Source organism: Pseudophryne corroboree, chromosome 10, assembly GCF_028390025.1.
Source record: "Pseudophryne corroboree isolate aPseCor3 chromosome 10, aPseCor3.hap2, whole genome shotgun sequence".
In the NCBI taxonomy this organism is placed as follows: Eukaryota; Metazoa; Chordata; class Amphibia; order Anura; family Myobatrachidae; genus Pseudophryne; species Pseudophryne corroboree.
Window position 1 is genome coordinate 22647080 of NC_086453.1, and position 19452 is coordinate 22666531.

The 19452-nt window shown below is 47.3% G+C and overlaps 1 protein-coding gene across 3 annotated transcripts in view; it reads right to left on the reverse strand.

Moving 5' to 3' along the window:
* Positions 1 to 4201: 4201 nt before the first annotated feature.
* Positions 4202 to 19452, reverse strand: part of LOC134966895 (FXYD domain-containing ion transport regulator 5-like) — a 41285-nt gene continuing 26034 nt past the window's right edge. For all 3 annotated transcript variants that reach the window (XM_063943931.1, XM_063943932.1, XM_063943930.1), the window contains one exon: positions 4202 to 4334. In XM_063943931.1, the coding sequence (XP_063800001.1) occupies positions 4283 to 4334 (52 nt within the window). In that variant the 3' untranslated portion in view covers positions 4202 to 4282. The remainder of the gene's footprint in view (positions 4335 to 19452) is intronic.

Here is a 19452-nt window from a genome sequence, read left to right on the forward strand (position 1 = left end):
GTCACCTCCCAATGCTTTACTCTCACCTGTGCTGTCACCTCCCAATGCTTTACTCTCACCTGTGCTGGTCACCTCCCAATGCTTTACTCTCACCTGTGCTGGTCACCTCCCAATGCTTTACTCTCACCTGTGCTGTCCCCTCCCAATGCGTTACTCTCACCAGTGCTGTCACCTCCCAGTGCTTTACTCACACCTGTGCTGGTCACCTCCCAATGCTTTACTCTAACCTGTGCTGTCACCTCCCAATGCATTACTCTCACCTGTGCTGTCACCTCCCAATGCTTTACTCTCACCTGTGCTGTCACCTCCCAATGCTTTACTCTCACCTGTGCTGTCACCTCCCAATGCTTTACTCTCACCTGTGCTGTCCCCTCCCAATGCTTTACTCTCACCTGTGCTGGTCACCTCCCAATGCTTTACTCTCCCCTGTGCTAGTCACCTCCCAATGCTTTACTCTCACCTGTGCTGTCACCTCCCAATGCTTTACTCTCACCTGTGCTGTCACCTCCCAATGCTTTACTCTCACCTGTGCTGGTCACCTCCCAATGCTTTACTCTCACCTGTGCTGGTCACCTCCCAATGCTTTACTCTCACCTGTGCTGGTCACCTCCCAATGCTTTACTCTCACCTGTGCTGGTCACCTCCCAATGCTTTACTCTCACCTGTGCTGTCACCTCCCAATGCTTTACTCTCACCTGTACCGGTCACCACCCAATGCTTTACTCTCACCTGTGCTGTCACCTCCCAATGCTTTACTCTCACCTGTGCTGGTCACTCCTAATGCTTTACTCTCACCTGTACCGGTCACCTCCCAATGCTTTACTCTCACCTGTGCTGTCACCTCCCAATGCTTTACTCTCACCTGTGCTGGTCACTCCTAGTGCTTTACTCTCACCTGTGCTGTCCCCTCCCAATGCGTTACTCTCACCTGTGCTGTCACCTCCCAGTGCTTTACTCTCACCTGTGCTGGTCACCTCCCAATGCTTTACTCTCACCTGTGCTGTCACCTCCCAATGCTTTACTCTCACCTGTGCTGGTCACCTCCCAATGCTTTACTCTCACCTGTGCTGGTCACCTCCCAATGCTTTACTCTCACCTGTGCTGGTCACCTCCCAATGCTTTACTCTCACCTGTGCTGTCCCTTCCCAATGCTTTCTTCTCATCTGTGCTGTCACCTCCCAAGGCTTTACTCTCACCTGTGCTGTCACCCACCAAGGCTTTACTCTCACCTGTGCTGTCACCTCCCAATGCTTTACTCTCACCTGTGCTGGTCACCTCCCAATGCTTTACTCTCACCTGTGCTGTCACCTCCCAATGCATTACTCTCACCTGTGCTGTCACCTCCCAATGCTTTACTCTCACCTGTGCTGTCCCCTCCCAATGCCTTACTCTCACCTGTGCTGGTCACCTCCCAATGCTTTACTCTCACCTGTGCTGTCACCTCCCAATGCTTTACACTCACCTGTGCTGTCACCTCCCAATGCTTTACTCTCACCTGTGCTGTCACCTCCCAATGCTTTACTCTCACCTGTGCTGTCACCTCCCAATGCTTTACTCTCACCTGTGCTGTCACCTCCCAATGCTTTACTCTCACCTGTGCTGGTCACCTCCCAATGCTTTACTTTCACCTGTGCTGGTCACCTCCCAATGCTTTACTCTCACCTGTGCTGTCCCTTCCCAATGCTTTCTTCTCACCTGTGCTGTCACCTCCCAATGCTTTTCTCTCACCTGTGCTGTCACCTCCCAAGGCTTTACTCTCACCTGTGCTGTCACCTCCCAATGCTTTACTCTCACCTGTGCTGTCAACTCCCAATGCTTTACTCTCACCTGTGCTGGTCACCTCCCAATGCTTTACTCTCACCTGTGCTGGTCACCTCCCAATGCGTTACTCTCACCTGTGCTGTCACCTCCCAGTGCTTTACTCTCACCTGTGCTGGTCACCTCCCAATGCTTTCTTCTCACCTGTGCTGCCACCTCCCAATGCTTTTCTCTCACCTGTGCTGTCACCTCCCAATGCTTTACTCTCACCTGTGCTGTCACCTCTCATTGCTTTACTCTCGCCTGTGCCGGTCACCTCCCAATGCTTTCCTCTCACCTGTGCTGTCACCTCCCAATGCTTTACTCTCACCTGTGCTGTCACCTCCCAATGCTTTACTCTCACCTGTGCTGTCACCTCCCAATGCTTTACTCTCACCTGTGCTAGTCACCTCCCAATGCTTTACTCTCACCTGTGCTGTCACCTCCCAATGCTTTACTCTCACCTGTGCTGTCACCTCCCCATGCTTTACTCTCACCTGTGCTGTCACCTCCCAATGCTTTACTCTCACCTGTGCTGGTCACCTCCCAATGCTTTACTCTCACCTGTGCTGTCCCTTCCCAATGCTTTCTTCTCACCTGTGCTGTCACCTCCCAATGCTTTACTCTCACCTGTGCTATCACCTCCCAATGCTTTACTCTCACCTGTGCTATCACCTCCCAATGCTTTACTCTCACCTGTGCCGGTCACCTCCCAATGCTTTACTCTCACCTGTGCTGTCACCTCCCAATGCTTTACTCTCACCTGTGCTGTCACCTCCCAATGCTTTACTCTCACCTGTGCTGTCACCTGCCAATGCTTTACTCTCACCTGTGCTGTCACCTCCCAATGCTTTACTCTCACCTGTGCTGTCCCCTCCCAATGCTTTACTCTCACCTGTGCTGGTCACCTCCCAATGCTTTACTCTCACCTGTGCTGTCACCTACCAATGCTTTACTCTCACCTGTGCTGTCACCTGCCAATGCTTTACTCTCACCTGTGCTGTCACCTCCCAATGCTTTACTCTCACCTGTGCTGTCCCCTCCCAATGCTTTACTCTCACCTGTGCTGGTCACCTCCCAATACTTTACTCTCACCTGTGCTGTCACCTCCCAATGCTTTACTCTCGCCTGTGCTGTCACCTCCCAATGCTTTACTCTCACCTGTGCTGGTCACTCCTAATGCTTTACTCTCGCCTGTGCTGTCACCTCCCAATGCTTTACTCTCACCTGTGCTGGTCACCTCCCATTGCTTTACTCTCACCTGTGTTGTCACTTCAGTCTGTCTTCCTCTTACCATGTCTCCTCTCTATGTTTACCCTCACCTATGTGGTTTCCTCTCTCTGCTCTCATGTCACCTGTGCTAGTCTCTGCCTGCTTTCCAGTCACCTGTGCTAGTCTCGGTTATCTGTTCCTCTCACCTGTGCTGATCTCATCTCTCTGCTTTTACCACACCTGTGTCTGTCTACTCCACTTGTACTGGTCTCTTCCTGCTTTCTGGTCACCTGTGCTGGTTTCCTTTCCCTACTTTCCCAGTACTGTGCTAGTCTTTTCTCTCGTCCTCTCCCCTCACCTGTGCTGGTCTCCTATATCTGCTTTTTTCTTACCCGTTTTAGTCTTCTCTACCACCTTTCCTTTCACCTGTATCATGCCAAGAGTTGGTGAGGTGAGTACAAATTAGCTGGGCTTGTCTGGAGATCCTGGCATGGTACCCACCCGCTGCCCAACCCGCGCTGCATCTTTATGTTGGCACGTACATTATTCACAGTGAATGTTTTCCCAACCTGGTGTGGTCACACAGTGCCTGTAACAGGGCGGCACTGTGCCCTGTTGCAGCTTTTCCTCATAAACCCGGTGACATCATGATGTCACACCTAGGGGACGGGACCACTGGATCTGGGAAGAAGAGCTCTGACCAGTAAAGTTATTGGCTGCAGAGCACCATTCCAGGTACTATGAAAGCCACATGCTGGTGCCATGGGGCAATGACTGTGACACCCCCATCGTCCTAGACCAAGTACACCTCTAGTTTTGGCCCTGTGGTCACCCCCCATGCCTGACCATGTCCTCAATCTATAAAAGGTCTTGACAGCTCTGGTCATAGATGACCTCTCCAGAAGTCTGGTCATGCCTTGGGTGGGTTACAATAGCCAGTTATTTATCTGCCGATTCAGCTGCCAGATTCCGTATTTATTCCATAGTCTATAGCAGAAATAAGGGAGACGTGACAATTCCACCATGATAATAATTACCATATATATAATAAACCATACATTATTCCAGAGATAAATCCGCAGTAAAAGGATTTATAAGTTTTTTAACAGCAGAGGGCACAATAGGATAATACAAATATAAATAATTATAAAATACCCTCATATACAGTAAGTCCTAATAAGACGCAACCAAGTTCTCCAGATAAAAATGATGATTTATTACATAATTGCTGCAAATTAGGTCTGGTTATTCTTACACAGGAAGTGGAACATCTTCAGCTGTCTGTAATCTGGCTCTGTGGTTTATAACCCATCACGTTATACGTCCTGAAACACGCAGAAAAGAAGCAGAGATGAGTTTATCCTGTCAACATTTACCGAACTGCATCACCAGTAGTCAGAGAACTGGGGCAGAAGACACCCGTGTTCCAGACTCTCCAACATAACCCGCCCCACTAGGTACAAAATGCTCTGTTTCTGGACTTCTCTCTTAATTTATTATTGCAATCACCTGTGAAGAAACAGCTTTCTTATCATTTAACTAGTTCAACACTGGTGATGTCATCTGGATGCGTCAGCTGCACAACGCATGCGATCAGTGTCCATGAAGTGAACTGAAGTGTCGCAATTAACAAATATAATATGCAGAAGAACATTTATAAGGTTGCACCACATTTTCTATCATGCAATATCTTTTATCCCATAGAAAAAAAAATCTGGAGGTTGATTTGCAGGGTGTGGATTATTGGGTAGACAGTAACTAGGTCGACACATGAAATAGGTTGACATGGTCATTATGGAAAAAGGTCGACATGAGTTTAAAAAAAAAAAAATTGGTGTCATTTTCATTGTATTCCACATGGACCGTAAAGTACGAAAAAGTTTTTTAAAAAAATGAAAAACTCATGTTGACCTTTTCATGTGTCGACCTTTGCCATGCCATGTCGACCTAGTGACCATGTTGACATAATATGCATGTCGACAATAGTGGTCGACCTAATGAGTGTCGACCTAAAGACCAATTACCGATTTGCATTGTCGCGGTGATAAGGATGGTGATTGAGCAACTGACCTTTAATAAATAGTACGGTTTGAAAACTGTCCCCAAAAAGACGTGATTTGAAAATCTCCCCCCCCCATGATGTCATTACCGTAATACAATGCAGGGCAACCAGATCCACGTAAAGTGTCACGTGTGGCCTGGCAACCTTCAAAACACTTACATGCTACCCAGCCATCTTGGTGATACTGTAAGCTGAAACTACATCAAAGCAAGAGACCGCAGTCTAAGTCTTTTTCGATGGTTTTGTCCAGGATACACACTCAGGAGAGCGGAAAGGAACTGCGGCCCACACGTAAAGTCTGGGTATTGCTACATGCGTCTCTTAGACCAGGGATGGGCGGCTTGTTGCCCATCACTGGTCTAAAAGTACGTGCTCTGCTGTCTCTTACCCTTATGGGGTCACCTGTCCGTCACTTTTAATAGCTTTATAATTCACATTAGGAGAACATGATGACACATTTACTGTAGGGCTCATTCGCACCTGTGCACTGCACAGGTAATGTGGCTAGAAAGGTATTGGAAATGAATGCACACTTTGGAGATGATTCTGAATTTGGAGTAAAGCAAAAGCAGATGCAGGCATAGTAATAAAACATTGGCCAATTTGCATACAATAGCAGCTATGCGACCGCATCGGAATTAGACCCTTTGGCAAAACCGTGCTGCACTTTGGTGGGATGGGGGGGGGGGGGGGAATCTTTGGTTTGGAGGGTGCAGATGTAACAGGTGCAGAAATGAAGATGTGAAAGGGGATGTATCCTAACTCAGACCTACTGTAAATTGCAATGTAAGAATAAAGCTGCCCAGCATCTTTGAGGGCTACATTCAAAAGCAGTCAGTATTTACCCTGCATGCAGAAATAATAAATATATTTGCACAGGGCTATAGTTACGAAGCGCCGGCTTGGACCTGCAAATTTAAAGCGGCGCTCACATTCACTGTCAAGCCCGGCATGCCCGGAGTGACTTGTTTGCGCCCAACACAGAATCATCCCCTTTAAATGCACGTTAACCTGTTTTCTGTGCATATCTGATGTGTTGCACTCATACCAATGCAATCTGTTTTAGTGGTAATGGACATTACCGCATGAGAAATAATTAGAGATGAGCAGGTTCGGTTCTCAGAGAACTGAACCCTACCGAACTTCACGTCCCGAACCCGGATCCAATCCCGGCTCGGATTTTCCCGCCTGAATCGGAAACCAGAACGAGACAAAACATCATCATCCCGCTGTCGGATTCTCGCGGGGTTTGGATTCCATATAAGGAGCCGCGCGTCGCCGCCATTTTCACTCCAGTCCTGGAGAGTGTAGCGAGAGGACGTGTCTCCGTCCTCAGTGTCTGTGTGGGGGTGGGAAAGTCGGGTGTTGATGATAGTTCTGTTTTGTCCTTCATCAGACCAGTGGTAGTGTCCTGTACATCACTCAGTCCAGTGACCAGTCACAGTGGTGGTGTCCTCTGCTGCCGTATGTCCAGTGCTGCTGTATAATAAGTCCCTTACAGTGTCGCTGTGTTGTCCTGCATTAGACCAGTGGTAGTGTCCTGTGCTGTATTTTATTTACTCCAAATAAAGGGGTCATTAACATTTAATCCAAATATAATTTTTACAGGGTTTGCCCTGTGTGGTGTAGGGGTACGCTCTTCTGTGCTATATATATATATATATATATATATATAGTGTTATACAACTCCAGAAAAATAATGGTGAACAAAAATTTGGAGGATAGTATAGGGAAAGATCAAGAACAACTTCCACCTCGTGCTGAAGCTGCTGCCAGTAGTCATGACATAGACGATGAAATGCCATCAACGTCGTCTGCCAAGGCCGATGCCCCATGTGATAGTAGAGGGCATGTAAAATCCAAAAAAGCCAAAGTTCAGTAAAAAGAACCAAAAAAATACATTTTAATTGTCTGAGGAGAAACGTAAATTTGCCAATATGCCATTTACGACACGGAGTGGCAAGGAACGGCTGAGGTCCTGGCCTATGTTCATGACTAGCAGTTCAGCTTTACATGACGATGGAAGCCCTCATCCTCCCGCTAGAAAAATGAAAAGAGCTAAGCTGGCAAAAACACAGCAAAGAACTGTGCATTCTAAGTAGAGATGAGCGGGTTCGGTTTCTCTGAATCCGAACCCGCACGAACTTCATGTTTTTTTCACGGGTCCGAGCAGACTCGGATCCTCCCGCCTTGCTCGGTTAACCCGAGCGCGCCCGAACGTCATCATGACGCTGTCGGATTCTCGCGAGACTCGGATTCTATATAAGGAGCCGCGCGTCGCCGCCATTTTCACACGTGCATTGAGATTGATAGGGAGAGGACGTGGCTGGCGTCCTCTCCATTTAGATTAGGGTTGAGAGAGAGAGAGAGAGATTGACCTGAGGCTGTGATACTGTAGAAGAGAGTGCAGAGTTTAGTGACTGACGACCACAGTGACCACCAGACAGTGCAGTTGTTTGTTTTATTTAATATATCAGTTCTCTGCCTGAAAAAAACGATACACACAGTGACTCAGTCACATACCATATCTGTGTGCACTGCTCAGCCCAGTGTGCTGCATCAATGTATATATATATCTGACTGTGCTCAGCTCACACAGCTTATAATTGTGGGGGAGACTGGGGAGCACTGCAGTGCCAGTTATAGGTTATAGCAGGAGCCAGGAGTACATAATATTATATTAAAATTAAACAGTGCACACTTTTGCTGCAGGAGTGCCACTGCCAGTGTGACTAGTGACCAGTGACCTGACCACCAGTATTTATAATATTAGTAGTATACTATCTCTTTATCAACCAGTCTATATTAGCAGCAGACACAGTACAGTGCGGTAGTTCACGGCTGTGGCTACCTCTGTGTCGGCACTCGGCAGCCCGTCCATAATTGTATATACCACCTAACCGTGGTTTTTTTTTCTTTCTTTATACATACATACTAGTTACGAGTATACTATCTCTTTATCAACCAGTCTATATTAGCAGCAGACACAGTACAGTGCGGTAGTTCACGGCTGTGGCTACCTCTGTGTCGGCACTCGGCAGCCCGTCCATAATTGTATATACCACCTAACCGTGGTTTTTTTTTCTTTCTTTATACATACATACTAGTTACGAGTATACTATCTCTTTATCAACCAGTCTATATATTAGCAGCAGACACAGTACAGTGCGGTAGTTCACGGCTGTGGCTACCTCTGTGTCGGCACTCGGCAGCCCGTCCATAATTGTATATACCACCTAACCGTGGTTTTTTTTTCTTTCTTTATACATACATACATACTAGTTACGAGTATACTATCTCTTTATCAACCAGTCTATATATTAGCAGCAGACACAGTACAGTGCGGTAGTTCACGGCTGTGGCTACCTCTGTGTCGGCACTCGGCAGCCCGTCCATAATTGTATATACCACCTAACCGTGGTTTTTTTTTCTTTCTTTATACATACATACTAGTTACGAGTATACTATCTCTTTATCAACCAGTCTATATTAGCAGCAGACACAGTACAGTGCGGTAGTTCACGGCTGTGGCTACCTCTGTGTCGGCACTCGGCAGCCCGTCCATAATTGTATATACCACCTAACCGTGGTTTTTTTTTCTTTCTTTATACATACATACTAGTTACGAGTATACTATCTCTTTATCAACCAGTCTATATATTAGCAGCAGACACAGTACAGTGCGGTAGTTCACGGCTGTGGCTACCTCTGTGTCGGCACTCGGCAGCCCGTCCATAATTGTATATACCACCTAACCGTGTTTTTTTTTTCTTTCTTTATACATACATACTAGTTACGAGTATACTATCTCTTTATCAACCAGTCTATATATTAGCAGCAGACACAGTACAGTGCGGTAGTTCACGGCTGTGGCTACCTCTGTGTCGGCACTCGGCAGCCCGTCCATAATTGTATATACCACCTAACCGTGGTTTTTTTTTCTTTCTTTATACATACATACTAGTTACGAGTATACTATCTCTTTATCAACCAGTCTATATTAGCAGCAGACACAGTACAGTGCGGTAGTTCACGGCTGTGGCTACCTCTGTGTCGGCACTCGGCAGCCCGTCCATAATTGTATATACCACCTAACCGTGGTTTTTTTTTCTTTCTTTATACATACATACTAGTTACGAGTATACTATCTCTTTATCAACCAGTCTATATATTAGCAGCAGACACAGTACAGTGCGGTAGTTCACGGCTGTGGCTACCTCTGTGTCGGCACTCGGCAGCCCGTCCATAATTGTATATACCACCTAACCGTGGTTTTTTTTTCTTTCTTTATACATACATACTAGTTACGAGTATACTATCTCTTTATCAACCAGTCTATATTAGCAGCAGACACAGTACAGTGCGGTAGTTCACGGCTGTGGCTACCTCTGTGTCGGCACTCGGCAGCCCGTCCATAATTGTATATACCACCTAACCGTGGTTTTTTTTTCTTTCTTTATAGTCATACTAGTTACGAGTATACTATCTCTTTATCAACCAGTCTATATTAGCAGCAGACACAGTACAGTGCGGTAGTTCACGGCTGTGGCTACCTCTGTGTCGGCACTCGGCAGCCCATCCATAATTGTATATACCACCTAACCGTGGTTTTTTTTTCTTTCTTTATACATACATACTAGTTACGAGTATACTATCTCTTTATCAACCAGTCTATATTAGCAGCAGACACAGTACAGTGCGGTAGTTCACGGCTGTGGCTACCTCTGTGTCGGCACTCGGCAGCCCGTCCATAATTGTATATACCACCTAACCGTGGTTTTTTTTTCTTTCTTTATACATACATACTAGTTACGAGTATACTATCTCTTTATCAACCAGTCTATATATTAGCAGCAGACACAGTACAGTGCGGTAGTTCACGGCTGTGGCTACCTCTGTGTCGGCACTCGGCAGCCCGTCCATAATTGTATATACCACCTAACCGTGGTTTTTTTTTCTTCTTTATACATACATACTACTACGACATCTCTTTATCAACCAGTCTATATTAGCAGCAGACACAGTACAGTACGGTAGTTCACGGCTGTGGCTACCTCTGTGTCTGCACTCGGCAGGCAGTCCGTCCATAATTGTATACCACCTAACCGTGGTTTTTTTTTCTTTCTTCTTTATACATACATAGTTACATAGACATCTCTTTATCAACCAGTCTATATTAGCAGCAGACACAGTACAGTACGGTAGTTCACGGCTGTGGCTACCTCTGTGTCTGCACTCGGCAGGCAGTCCGTCCATAATTGTATACCACCTAACCGTGGTTTTTTTTTCTTTCTTCTTTATACATACATAGTTACATAGACATCTCTTTATCAACCAGTCTATATTAGCAGCAGACACAGTACAGTACGGTAGTTCACGGCTGTGGCTACCTCTGTGTCTGCACTCGGCAGGCAGTCCGTCCATAATTGTATACCACCTAACCGTGGTTTTTTTTTCTTTCTTCTTTATACATACATAGTTACATAGACATCTCTTTATCAACCAGTCTATATTAGCAGCAGACACAGTACAGTACGGTAGTTCACGGCTGTGGCTACCTCTGTGTCTGCACTCGGCAGGCAGTCCATAATTGTATACTAGTATCCATCTCCATTGTTTACCTGAGGTGCCTTTTAGTTGTGCCTATTAAAATATGGAGAACAAAAATGTTGAGGTTCCAAAATTAGGGAAAGATCAAGATCCACTTCCACCTCGTGCTGAAGCTGCTGCCACTAGTCATGGCCGAGACGATGAAATGCCAGCAACGTCGTCTGCCAAGGCCGATGCCCAATGTCATAGTACAGAGCATGTCAAATCCAAAACACCAAATATCAGAAAAAAAAGGACTCCAAAACCTAAAATAAAATTGTCGGAGGAGAAGCGTAAACTTGCCAATATGCCATTTACGACACGGAGTGGCAAGGAACGGCTGAGGCCCTGGCCTATGTTCATGGCTAGTGGTTCAGCTTCACATGAGGATGGAAGCACTCAGCCTCTGGCTAGAAAAATGAAAAGACTCAAGCTGGCAAAAGCAGCACAGCAAAGAACTGTGCATTCTTCGAAATCCCAAATCCACAAGGAGAGTCCAATTGTGTCGGTTGCGATGCCTGACCTTCCCAACACTGGACGTGAAGAGCATGCGCCTTCCACCATTTGCACGCCCCCTGCAAGTGCTGGAAGGAGCACCCGCAGTCCAGTTCCTGATAGTCAGATTGAAGATGTCAGTGTTGAAGTACACCAGGATGAGGAGGATATGGGTGTTGCTGGCGCTGGGGAGGAAATTGACCAGGAGGATTCTGATGGTGAGGTGGTTTGTTTAAGTCAGGCACCCGGGGAGACACCTGTTGTCCATGGGAGGAATATGGCCGTTGACATGCCAGGTGAAAATACCAAAAAAATCAGCTCTTCGGTGTGGAGGTATTTCACCAGAAATGCGGACAACAGGTGTCAAGCCGTGTGTTCCCTTTGTCAAGCTGTAATAAGTAGGGGTAAGGACGTTAACCACCTCGGAACATCCTCCCTTATACGTCACCTGCAGCGCATTCATAATAAGTCAGTGACAAGTTCAAAAACTTTGGGTGACAGCGGAAGCAGTCCACTGACCAGTAAATCCCTTCCTCTTGTAACCAAGCTCACGCAAACCACCCCACCAACTCCCTCAGTGTCAATTTCCTCCTTCCCCAGGAATGCCAATAGTCCTGCAGGCCATGTCACTGGCAATTCTGACGATTCCTCTCCTGCCTGGGATTCCTCCGATGCATCCTTGCGTGTAACGCCTACTGCTGCTGGCGCTGCTGTTGTTGCTGCTGGGAGTCGATGGTCATCCCAGAGGGGAAGTCGTAAGCCCACTTGTACTACTTCCAGTAAGCAATTGACTGTTCAACAGTCCTTTGCGAGGAAGATGAAATATCACAGCAGTCATCCTGCTGCAAAGCGGATAACTGAGGCCTTGACAACTATGTTGGTGTTAGACGTGCGTCCGGTATCCGCCGTTAGTTCACAGGGAACTAGACAATTTATTGAGGCAGTGTGCCCCCGTTACCAAATACCATCTAGGTTCCACTTCTCTAGGCAGGCGATACCGAGAATGTACACGGACGTCAGAAAAAGACTCACCAGTGTCCTAAAAAATGCAGTTGTACCCAATGTCCACTTAACCACGGACATGTGGACAAGTGGAGCAGGGCAGGGTCAGGACTATATGACTGTGACAGCCCACTGGGTAGATGTATGGACTCCCGCCGCAAGAACAGCAGCGGCGGCACCAGTAGCAGCATCTCGCAAACGCCAACTCTTTCCTAGGCAGGCTACGCTTTGTATCACCGCTTTCCAGAATACGCACACAGCTGAAAACCTCTTACGGCAACTGAGGAAGATCATCGCGGAATGGCTTACCCCAATTGGACTCTCCTGTGGATTTGTGGCATCGGACAACGCCAGCAATATTGTGTGTGCATTAAATATGGGCAAATTCCAGCACGTCCCATGTTTTGCACATACCTTGAATTTGGTGGTGCAGAATTTTTTAAAAAACGACAGGGGCGTGCAAGAGATGCTGTCGGTGGCCAGAAGAATTGCGGGACACTTTCGGCGTACAGGCACCACGTACAGAAGACTGGAGCACCACCAAAAACTACTGAACCTGCCCTGCCATCATCTGAAGCAAGAAGTGGTAACGAGGTGGAATTCAACCCTCTATATGCTTCAGAGGTTGGAGGAGCAGCAAAAGGCCATTCAAGCCTATACAATTGAGCACGATATAGTAGGTGGAATGCACCTGTCTCAGGCGCAGTGGAGAATGATTTCAACGTTGTGCAAGGTTCTGATGCCCTTTGAACTTGCCACACGTGAAGTCAGTTCAGACACTGCCAGCCTGAGTCAGGTCATTCCCCTCATCAGGCTTTTGCAGAAGAAGCTGGAGACATTGAAGGAGGAGCTAACACGGAGCGATTCCGCTAGGCATGTGGGACTTGTGGATGGAGCCCTTAATTCGCTTAACAAGGATTCACGGGTGGTCAATCTGTTGAAATCAGAGCACTACATTTTGGCCACCGTGCTCGATCCTAGATTTAAAGCCTACCTTGGATCTCTCTTTCCGGCAGACACAAGTCTGCTGGGGTTGAAAGACCTGCTGGTGACAAAATTGTCAAGTCAAGCGGAACGCGACCTGTCAACATCTCCTCCTTCACATTCTCCCGCAACTGGGGGTGCGAGGAAAAGGCTCAGAATTCCGAGCCCACCCGCTGGCGGTGATGCAGGGCAGTCTGGAGCGACTGCTGATGCTGACATCTGGTCCGGACTGAAGGACCTGACAACGATTACGGACATGTCGTCTACTGTCACTGCATATGATTCTCTCAACATTGATAGAATGGTGGAGGATTATATGAGTGACCGCATCCAAGTAGGCACGTCACACAGTCCGTACTTATACTGGCAGGAAAAAGAGGCAATTTGGAGGCCCTTGCACAAACTGGCTTTATTCTACCTAAGTTGCCCTCCCACAAGTGTGTACTCCGAAAGAGTGTTTAGTGCCGCCGCTCACCTTGTCAGCAATCGGCGTACGAGGTTACATCCAGAAAATGTGGAGAAGATGATGTTCATTAAAATGAATTATAATCAATTCCTCCGCGGAGACATTGACCAGCAGCAATTGCCTCCACAAAGTACACAGGGAGCTGAGATGGTGGATTCCAGTGGGGACGAATTGATAATCTGTGAGGAGGGGGATGTACACGGTGATATATCGGAGGGTGATGATGAGGTGGACATCTTGCCTCTGTAGAGCCAGTTTGTGCAAGGAGAGATTAATTGCTTCTTTTTTGGGGGGGGTCCAAACCAACCCGTCATATCAGTCACAGTCGTGTGGCAGACCCTGTCACTGAAATGATGGGTTGGTTAAAGTGTGCATGTCCTGTTTTGTTTATACAACATAAGGGTGGGTGGGAGGGCCCAAGGACAATTCCATCTTGCACCTCTTTTTTCTTTTCTTTTTCTTTGCATCATGTGCTGATTGGGGAGGGTTTTTTGGAAGGGACATCCTGCGTGACACTGCAGTGCCACTCCTAAATGGGCCCGGTGTTTGTGTCGGCCACTAGGGTCGCTAATCTTACTCACACAGTCAGCTACCTCATTGCGCCTCTTTTTTTCTTTGCGTCATGTGCTGTTTGGGGAGGGTTTTTTGGAAGGGACATCCTGCGTGACACTGCAGTGCCACTCCTAGATGGGCCCGGTGTTTGTGTCGGCCACTAGGGTCGCTAATCTTACTCACACAGCTACCTCATTGCGCCTCTTTTTTTCTTTGCGTCATGTGCTGTTTGGGGAGGGTTTTTTGGAAGGGACATCCTGCGTGACACTGCAGTGCCACTCCTAGATGGGCCCGGTGTTTGTGTCGGCCACTAGGGTCGCTAATCTTACTCACACAGCTACCTCATTGCGCCTCTTTTTTTCTTTGCGTCATGTGCTGTTTGGGGACGGTTTTTTGGAAGGGCCATCCTGCGTGACACTGCAGTGCCACTCCTAGATGGGCCCGGTGTTTGTGTCGGCCACTAGGGTCGCTAATCTTACTCACACAGCAACCTCATTGCGCCTCTTTTTTTCTTTGCGTCATGTGCTGTTTGGGGAGGGTTTTTTGGAAGGGACATCCTGCGTGACACTGCAGTGACACTCCTAGATGGGCCCGGTGTTTGTGTCGGCCACTAGGGTCGCTTATCTTACTCACACAGCGACCTCGGTGCAAATTTTAGGACTAAAAATAATATTGTGAGGTGTGAGGTATTCAGAATAGACTGAAAATGAGTGTAAATTATGGTTTTTGAGGTTAATAATACTTTGGGATCAAAATGACCCCCAAATTCTATGATTTAAGCTGTTTTTTAGTGTTTTTTGAAAAAAACACCCGAATCCAAAACACACCCGAATCCGACAAAAAAAATTTGGTGAGGTTTTGCCAAAACGCGTTCGAACCCAAAACACGGCCGCGGAACCGAACCCAAAACCAAAACACAAAACCCGAAAAATTTCAGGCGCTCATCTCTAATTCTAAGATGGTATCACAAATCCCCAAGGAGAGTCCAAGTGTGTTGGCAGTTGCGATGCCTGACCTTCCCAACACTGGATGGGAAGAGGTGGCTCCTTCCACCACTTGCACGCCCTCTGCAAGTGCTGGAAGGAGCACCCACAGTCCAGTTCCTGATATTCAAATTGAAGATGTCACTGTTGAAGTACACCAGGATGAGGATATGGGTGTTGCTGGTGCTGAGGAGGAAGTTGACGAGGAGGATTCTGATGGTGATGTGGTTTGTATAAATCAGGCACAGGGGAGACACCTGTTGTCCGTGGGATGAAGAAGCCCATTGTTATGCCTGGGCAAAATACCAAAAAAGCCACCTCTTCGGTGTGGAATTATTTCTCTACAAATCCGGACAACAGGTGTCAATCCGTGTGTTGCCTTTGTCAATATGTAATAAGTAGGGGTAAGGACGTTAACCACCTAGGAACATCCTCCCTTATACGTCACATGCTGCACATTCATCAGATGTCAGTGTCAAGTTGTGAAACTTTGGATAAGAGCGTAAGCAGTCCACTGACAACTAAATCCCTTTCTCTTGTAACCAAGCTCCTGCAAACCACACCACCAACTCGCTCAACGTCAACGTCCTCCTCAGTCAGGAACGTCAGTAGTCCTGCAGCCCATGTTACTGGGAAGACTGAGGAGTCCTCTCCTAACCGGGATTCCTCCGGAGGATCCTTGAGTGGTACGCCTAATGCTGCTGTTGTTGCTGCTGGAAGTCGATTGTCATCCCAGACCACTTGTACTACTTCAACTAAGCAATTGACTGTCCAACAGTCCTTTATGAGGAAGATGAAATATGACAGCAGTCATCCTTTTGCAAAGCGGAAAACTGAGGCCTTGACAGCTATGTTGGTGTTAGACGTGCGTCCGGTATCCGACATTAGTTCAGTGGGACTTAGAGAATTGTTTGAGGTAGTGTGCCCCCGGTATCAAATCCCATCTAGGTTCCACTTCACTAGGCAGGCCATACTGAGAATGTACAGAGATGTCAGAAAAAGTATCATCAGTGTCCTAAATGCAGTTGTATCCACTGTCCACTTAACCACGGACATGTGGACAAGTGGAGCAAGGCAGACTAAGGACTATATGACTGTGACAGCCCACTGGGTAGATGTATTGCCTCCTGCAGCAACAACAGCAGTGGCACCAGTAGCAGCATCTCGCAAACGCCAACTAGTTCCTAGGCAGGCTACGCTATGTATCACCGCTTTCTGTAAAAGGCACACCACTGACAACCACTTACGGAAACTGTGGGACATCATCGCACAATGGCTAACCCCAATTAGACTCTTCTGGGGATTTGTGATATCGGACAACGCCACCAATATTGTGCGTGCACTACATATGGGCAGATTCCAGCACGTCCCATGTTTTGCACATACAATTAATTTGGTGGTGCAGAATTTTTTGAAAAATGACAGGGGCGTGCAGGAGATGCTGTCATTGGCCCAAAAAATTGCGGGCCACATTCGACATTCATCCACCGCGTGCCACAGACTGGAACGCCAGCAAACACTCCTGAACCTGCACTGCAATCACCTGAAGCAAGAGGTGGTAACGAGGTGGAATTCAACACTCTATATGCTTCAGAGGATGTAGGAGCAGCAAAAGGTCATTCAAGCCTATACATCCACCTACGATATAGGCAAAGGAGGGGGAATGCAATGACTCAAGCGCAGTGGAGAATGATTTCCATCTTGTGAAAGGTTCTCCAACCCTTCGAACATGCCACACGTGAAGTCAGTTAAGACACTGCCAGCTTGAGTTAGGTCATTCCCCTCATCAGGCTTTTGCAGAAGCAGCTGGAGAAATTGAAAGAGGAGCTAAGATGGAGCGATTCCGCAAGGTATGTGGGACTTGTGGATGGAGCCCTTCATTCGCTTTGCCAGGATTCAAGGGTGGTCAATCTGTTGAAATCAGAGCACTACATTTGGACACCGTGCTCGATCCTAGGTTTAAAGCCTACGTTGTATCTCTCTTTCTGGCAGACACAAGTCTGCAGAGGTTCAAATACTTGCTGGTGAGAAAATTGTCAACTCAAGCGGAACGTGACCTGTCAACAGCTCCTCCTTCATTTTCTCCCACAACTGGGGCTGCGAGGAAAAGTATAAGATTTTCTAGACCACCCGCTGGCGGTGATGCAGGGCAGTCAGGAGCGAGTGCTGACATCTGGTCCGGACTGAAGGACCTGCCAACGATTACTGACATGTCTACTTTCACTGTATATGATTCTGTAACCATTGAAAGAATGGTGGATGATTATATGAGTGGCAGCATCCAAGTAGGCATGTCAGACAGTACGTATACTGGCAGGAAAAAGAGGCAATTTGGATGCCCCCCCTCCAGTGTGTACTCGGAAAGAGTGTTTAGTGCAGCCGGTAACCTTGTCAGCAATCGGCGTAGGAGGTTACTTCCACAAAATGTGGAGAAGATGATGTTCATCAAAATGAATTATAAATTCCTCCAGGAAGACATTTATCAGGAACTGCCTCCAGAAGGTACACATGGACCTGTGATGGTGGATTCCAGTGGGGGCGAATTAATACTCTGTGAGGAGGAGGATGTACACAGTGAAAGGGGTGAGGAATCGGAGGATGAGGATGAGGTCGACATCTTGCCTCTGTAGAGCCAGTTTGTGCAAGGATAGATTGATTGCTTCTTTTTTGTTGGGGGCCCAAACAAACCAATCATTTCAGCCACAGTCGTGTGGCAGACCCTGTCGCTGAAATGATAGGTTTGTTAAAGTGTGCATGTCCTGTTTATACAACATAAGGGTGGGTGGGAGGGCCCAAGGACAATTCCATCTTGCACCTCTTTTTCTTCTTGCATCATGTGCTGTTTGGGGACTAGTTTTTTAAAGTGCCATCCTGTCTGACACTGCCGTACAACTCCAGGGGTACTGCGGTATAAGTCATGGGGTACTGCCAGTCCAGTGGTGCTGTCTTGTGCTGTATATTATTTACTCCAAATAAAAGCGTTATATACATTACATATATTATTATCCAAATAATTTTTACAGGGTTTTCCTTGTGTGGTGTAGGGGTACGCTCGCCTGTGCTGCATATTATTATAATAGCTCCAAATAAAAGGGTTATTATTATCCAAATTAATTTTACAGGCTTTGCCGTGTGTGTGTGGTTTAGTGGTACGCTCTCCTGTGCCACCAATAGTGGAGGGCATTCCGAGTTGTTCACTCGTTGCAGATTTTCGCTAGGCTGCAAATAGGTGGAAAATGCGCATGCGCATGGTACGCAGAGCGCATGCGCTTAGTAATTTTACTAAGAACTTAGTAGATTTACTCACGAGCGAACTAAGTTTTTTCCACACTGAAGTGATCGTAGTGTGATTGACAGGAAGTGGGTGTTTCTGGGCGGTAACTCAGCGTTTTCACAGCGTTTGCGGAAAAACGCAGGCGTGCCAGGGAAAAACGCGGGAGTGGCTGGAGAAACGGGGGAGTGGCTGGCCGAACGCAGGGCGTGTTTGTGACGTCAAACCAGGAACGAAAGTGACTGAACTGATCGCTAATCGTGAGTAGATCTGGCGCTACTCAGAAACTGCAAAGAAATATGTATTCGCAATTCTGCTAATCTTTCGTTCGCTATTCTGCTAAGTTAAGATACACTCCCAGAGGGTGGCGGCCTAGCGTGTGCAATGCTACTAAAATCAGCTAGCGAGCGAACAACTCGGAATCACCCCCATTGTGCGTGTATTACATCTGGGCAAATTCCAGCATGTCCCATGTTGTTTGTGTCGCACACATGTGTCGCTTAGCTTAGTCATCCAGCTACCTCAGTGCAACCTTTTGGCCTAAAAACAAGGGGGGTCATTCCGAGTTGATCGCATGCTGCAACTTTTTGCAGTCCGTGCGATCAACTAGACACCGCCTATGGGGGAGTGTATTTTTGCATAGCAAGGCTGCAATCACTTGTGAAGCCCGGCTATGCAAAAAAAGTTTTGTGTTAGAACAAGACCAGGGTAAGAGTTACTTACCCTGTGCGATGAATCCAGTGTTGCAGGTCCCGGAATTGACGTCTGACATCCGCCCTCCAAATGTCTGGATACGCCTGCGTTCACCACACCACTCCCAGAAAACGGTCAGCTGACACCCACATATGCCCTCTTCCTGTCAATCTCCTTGCGATTGGCCGTGCGAACAGATTCTTTGTTAAATCCATCGTACAGCCAGATCCGCTTTGTACCCGTACGACGCGCCTGCGCATTGCGGTGCGTATGCATGCGCAGTAGTAACCTGTTCGCAGCGCTGCAAAAAATGGCAGCGAGCGATCAACTCGGAATCACCCCCAAT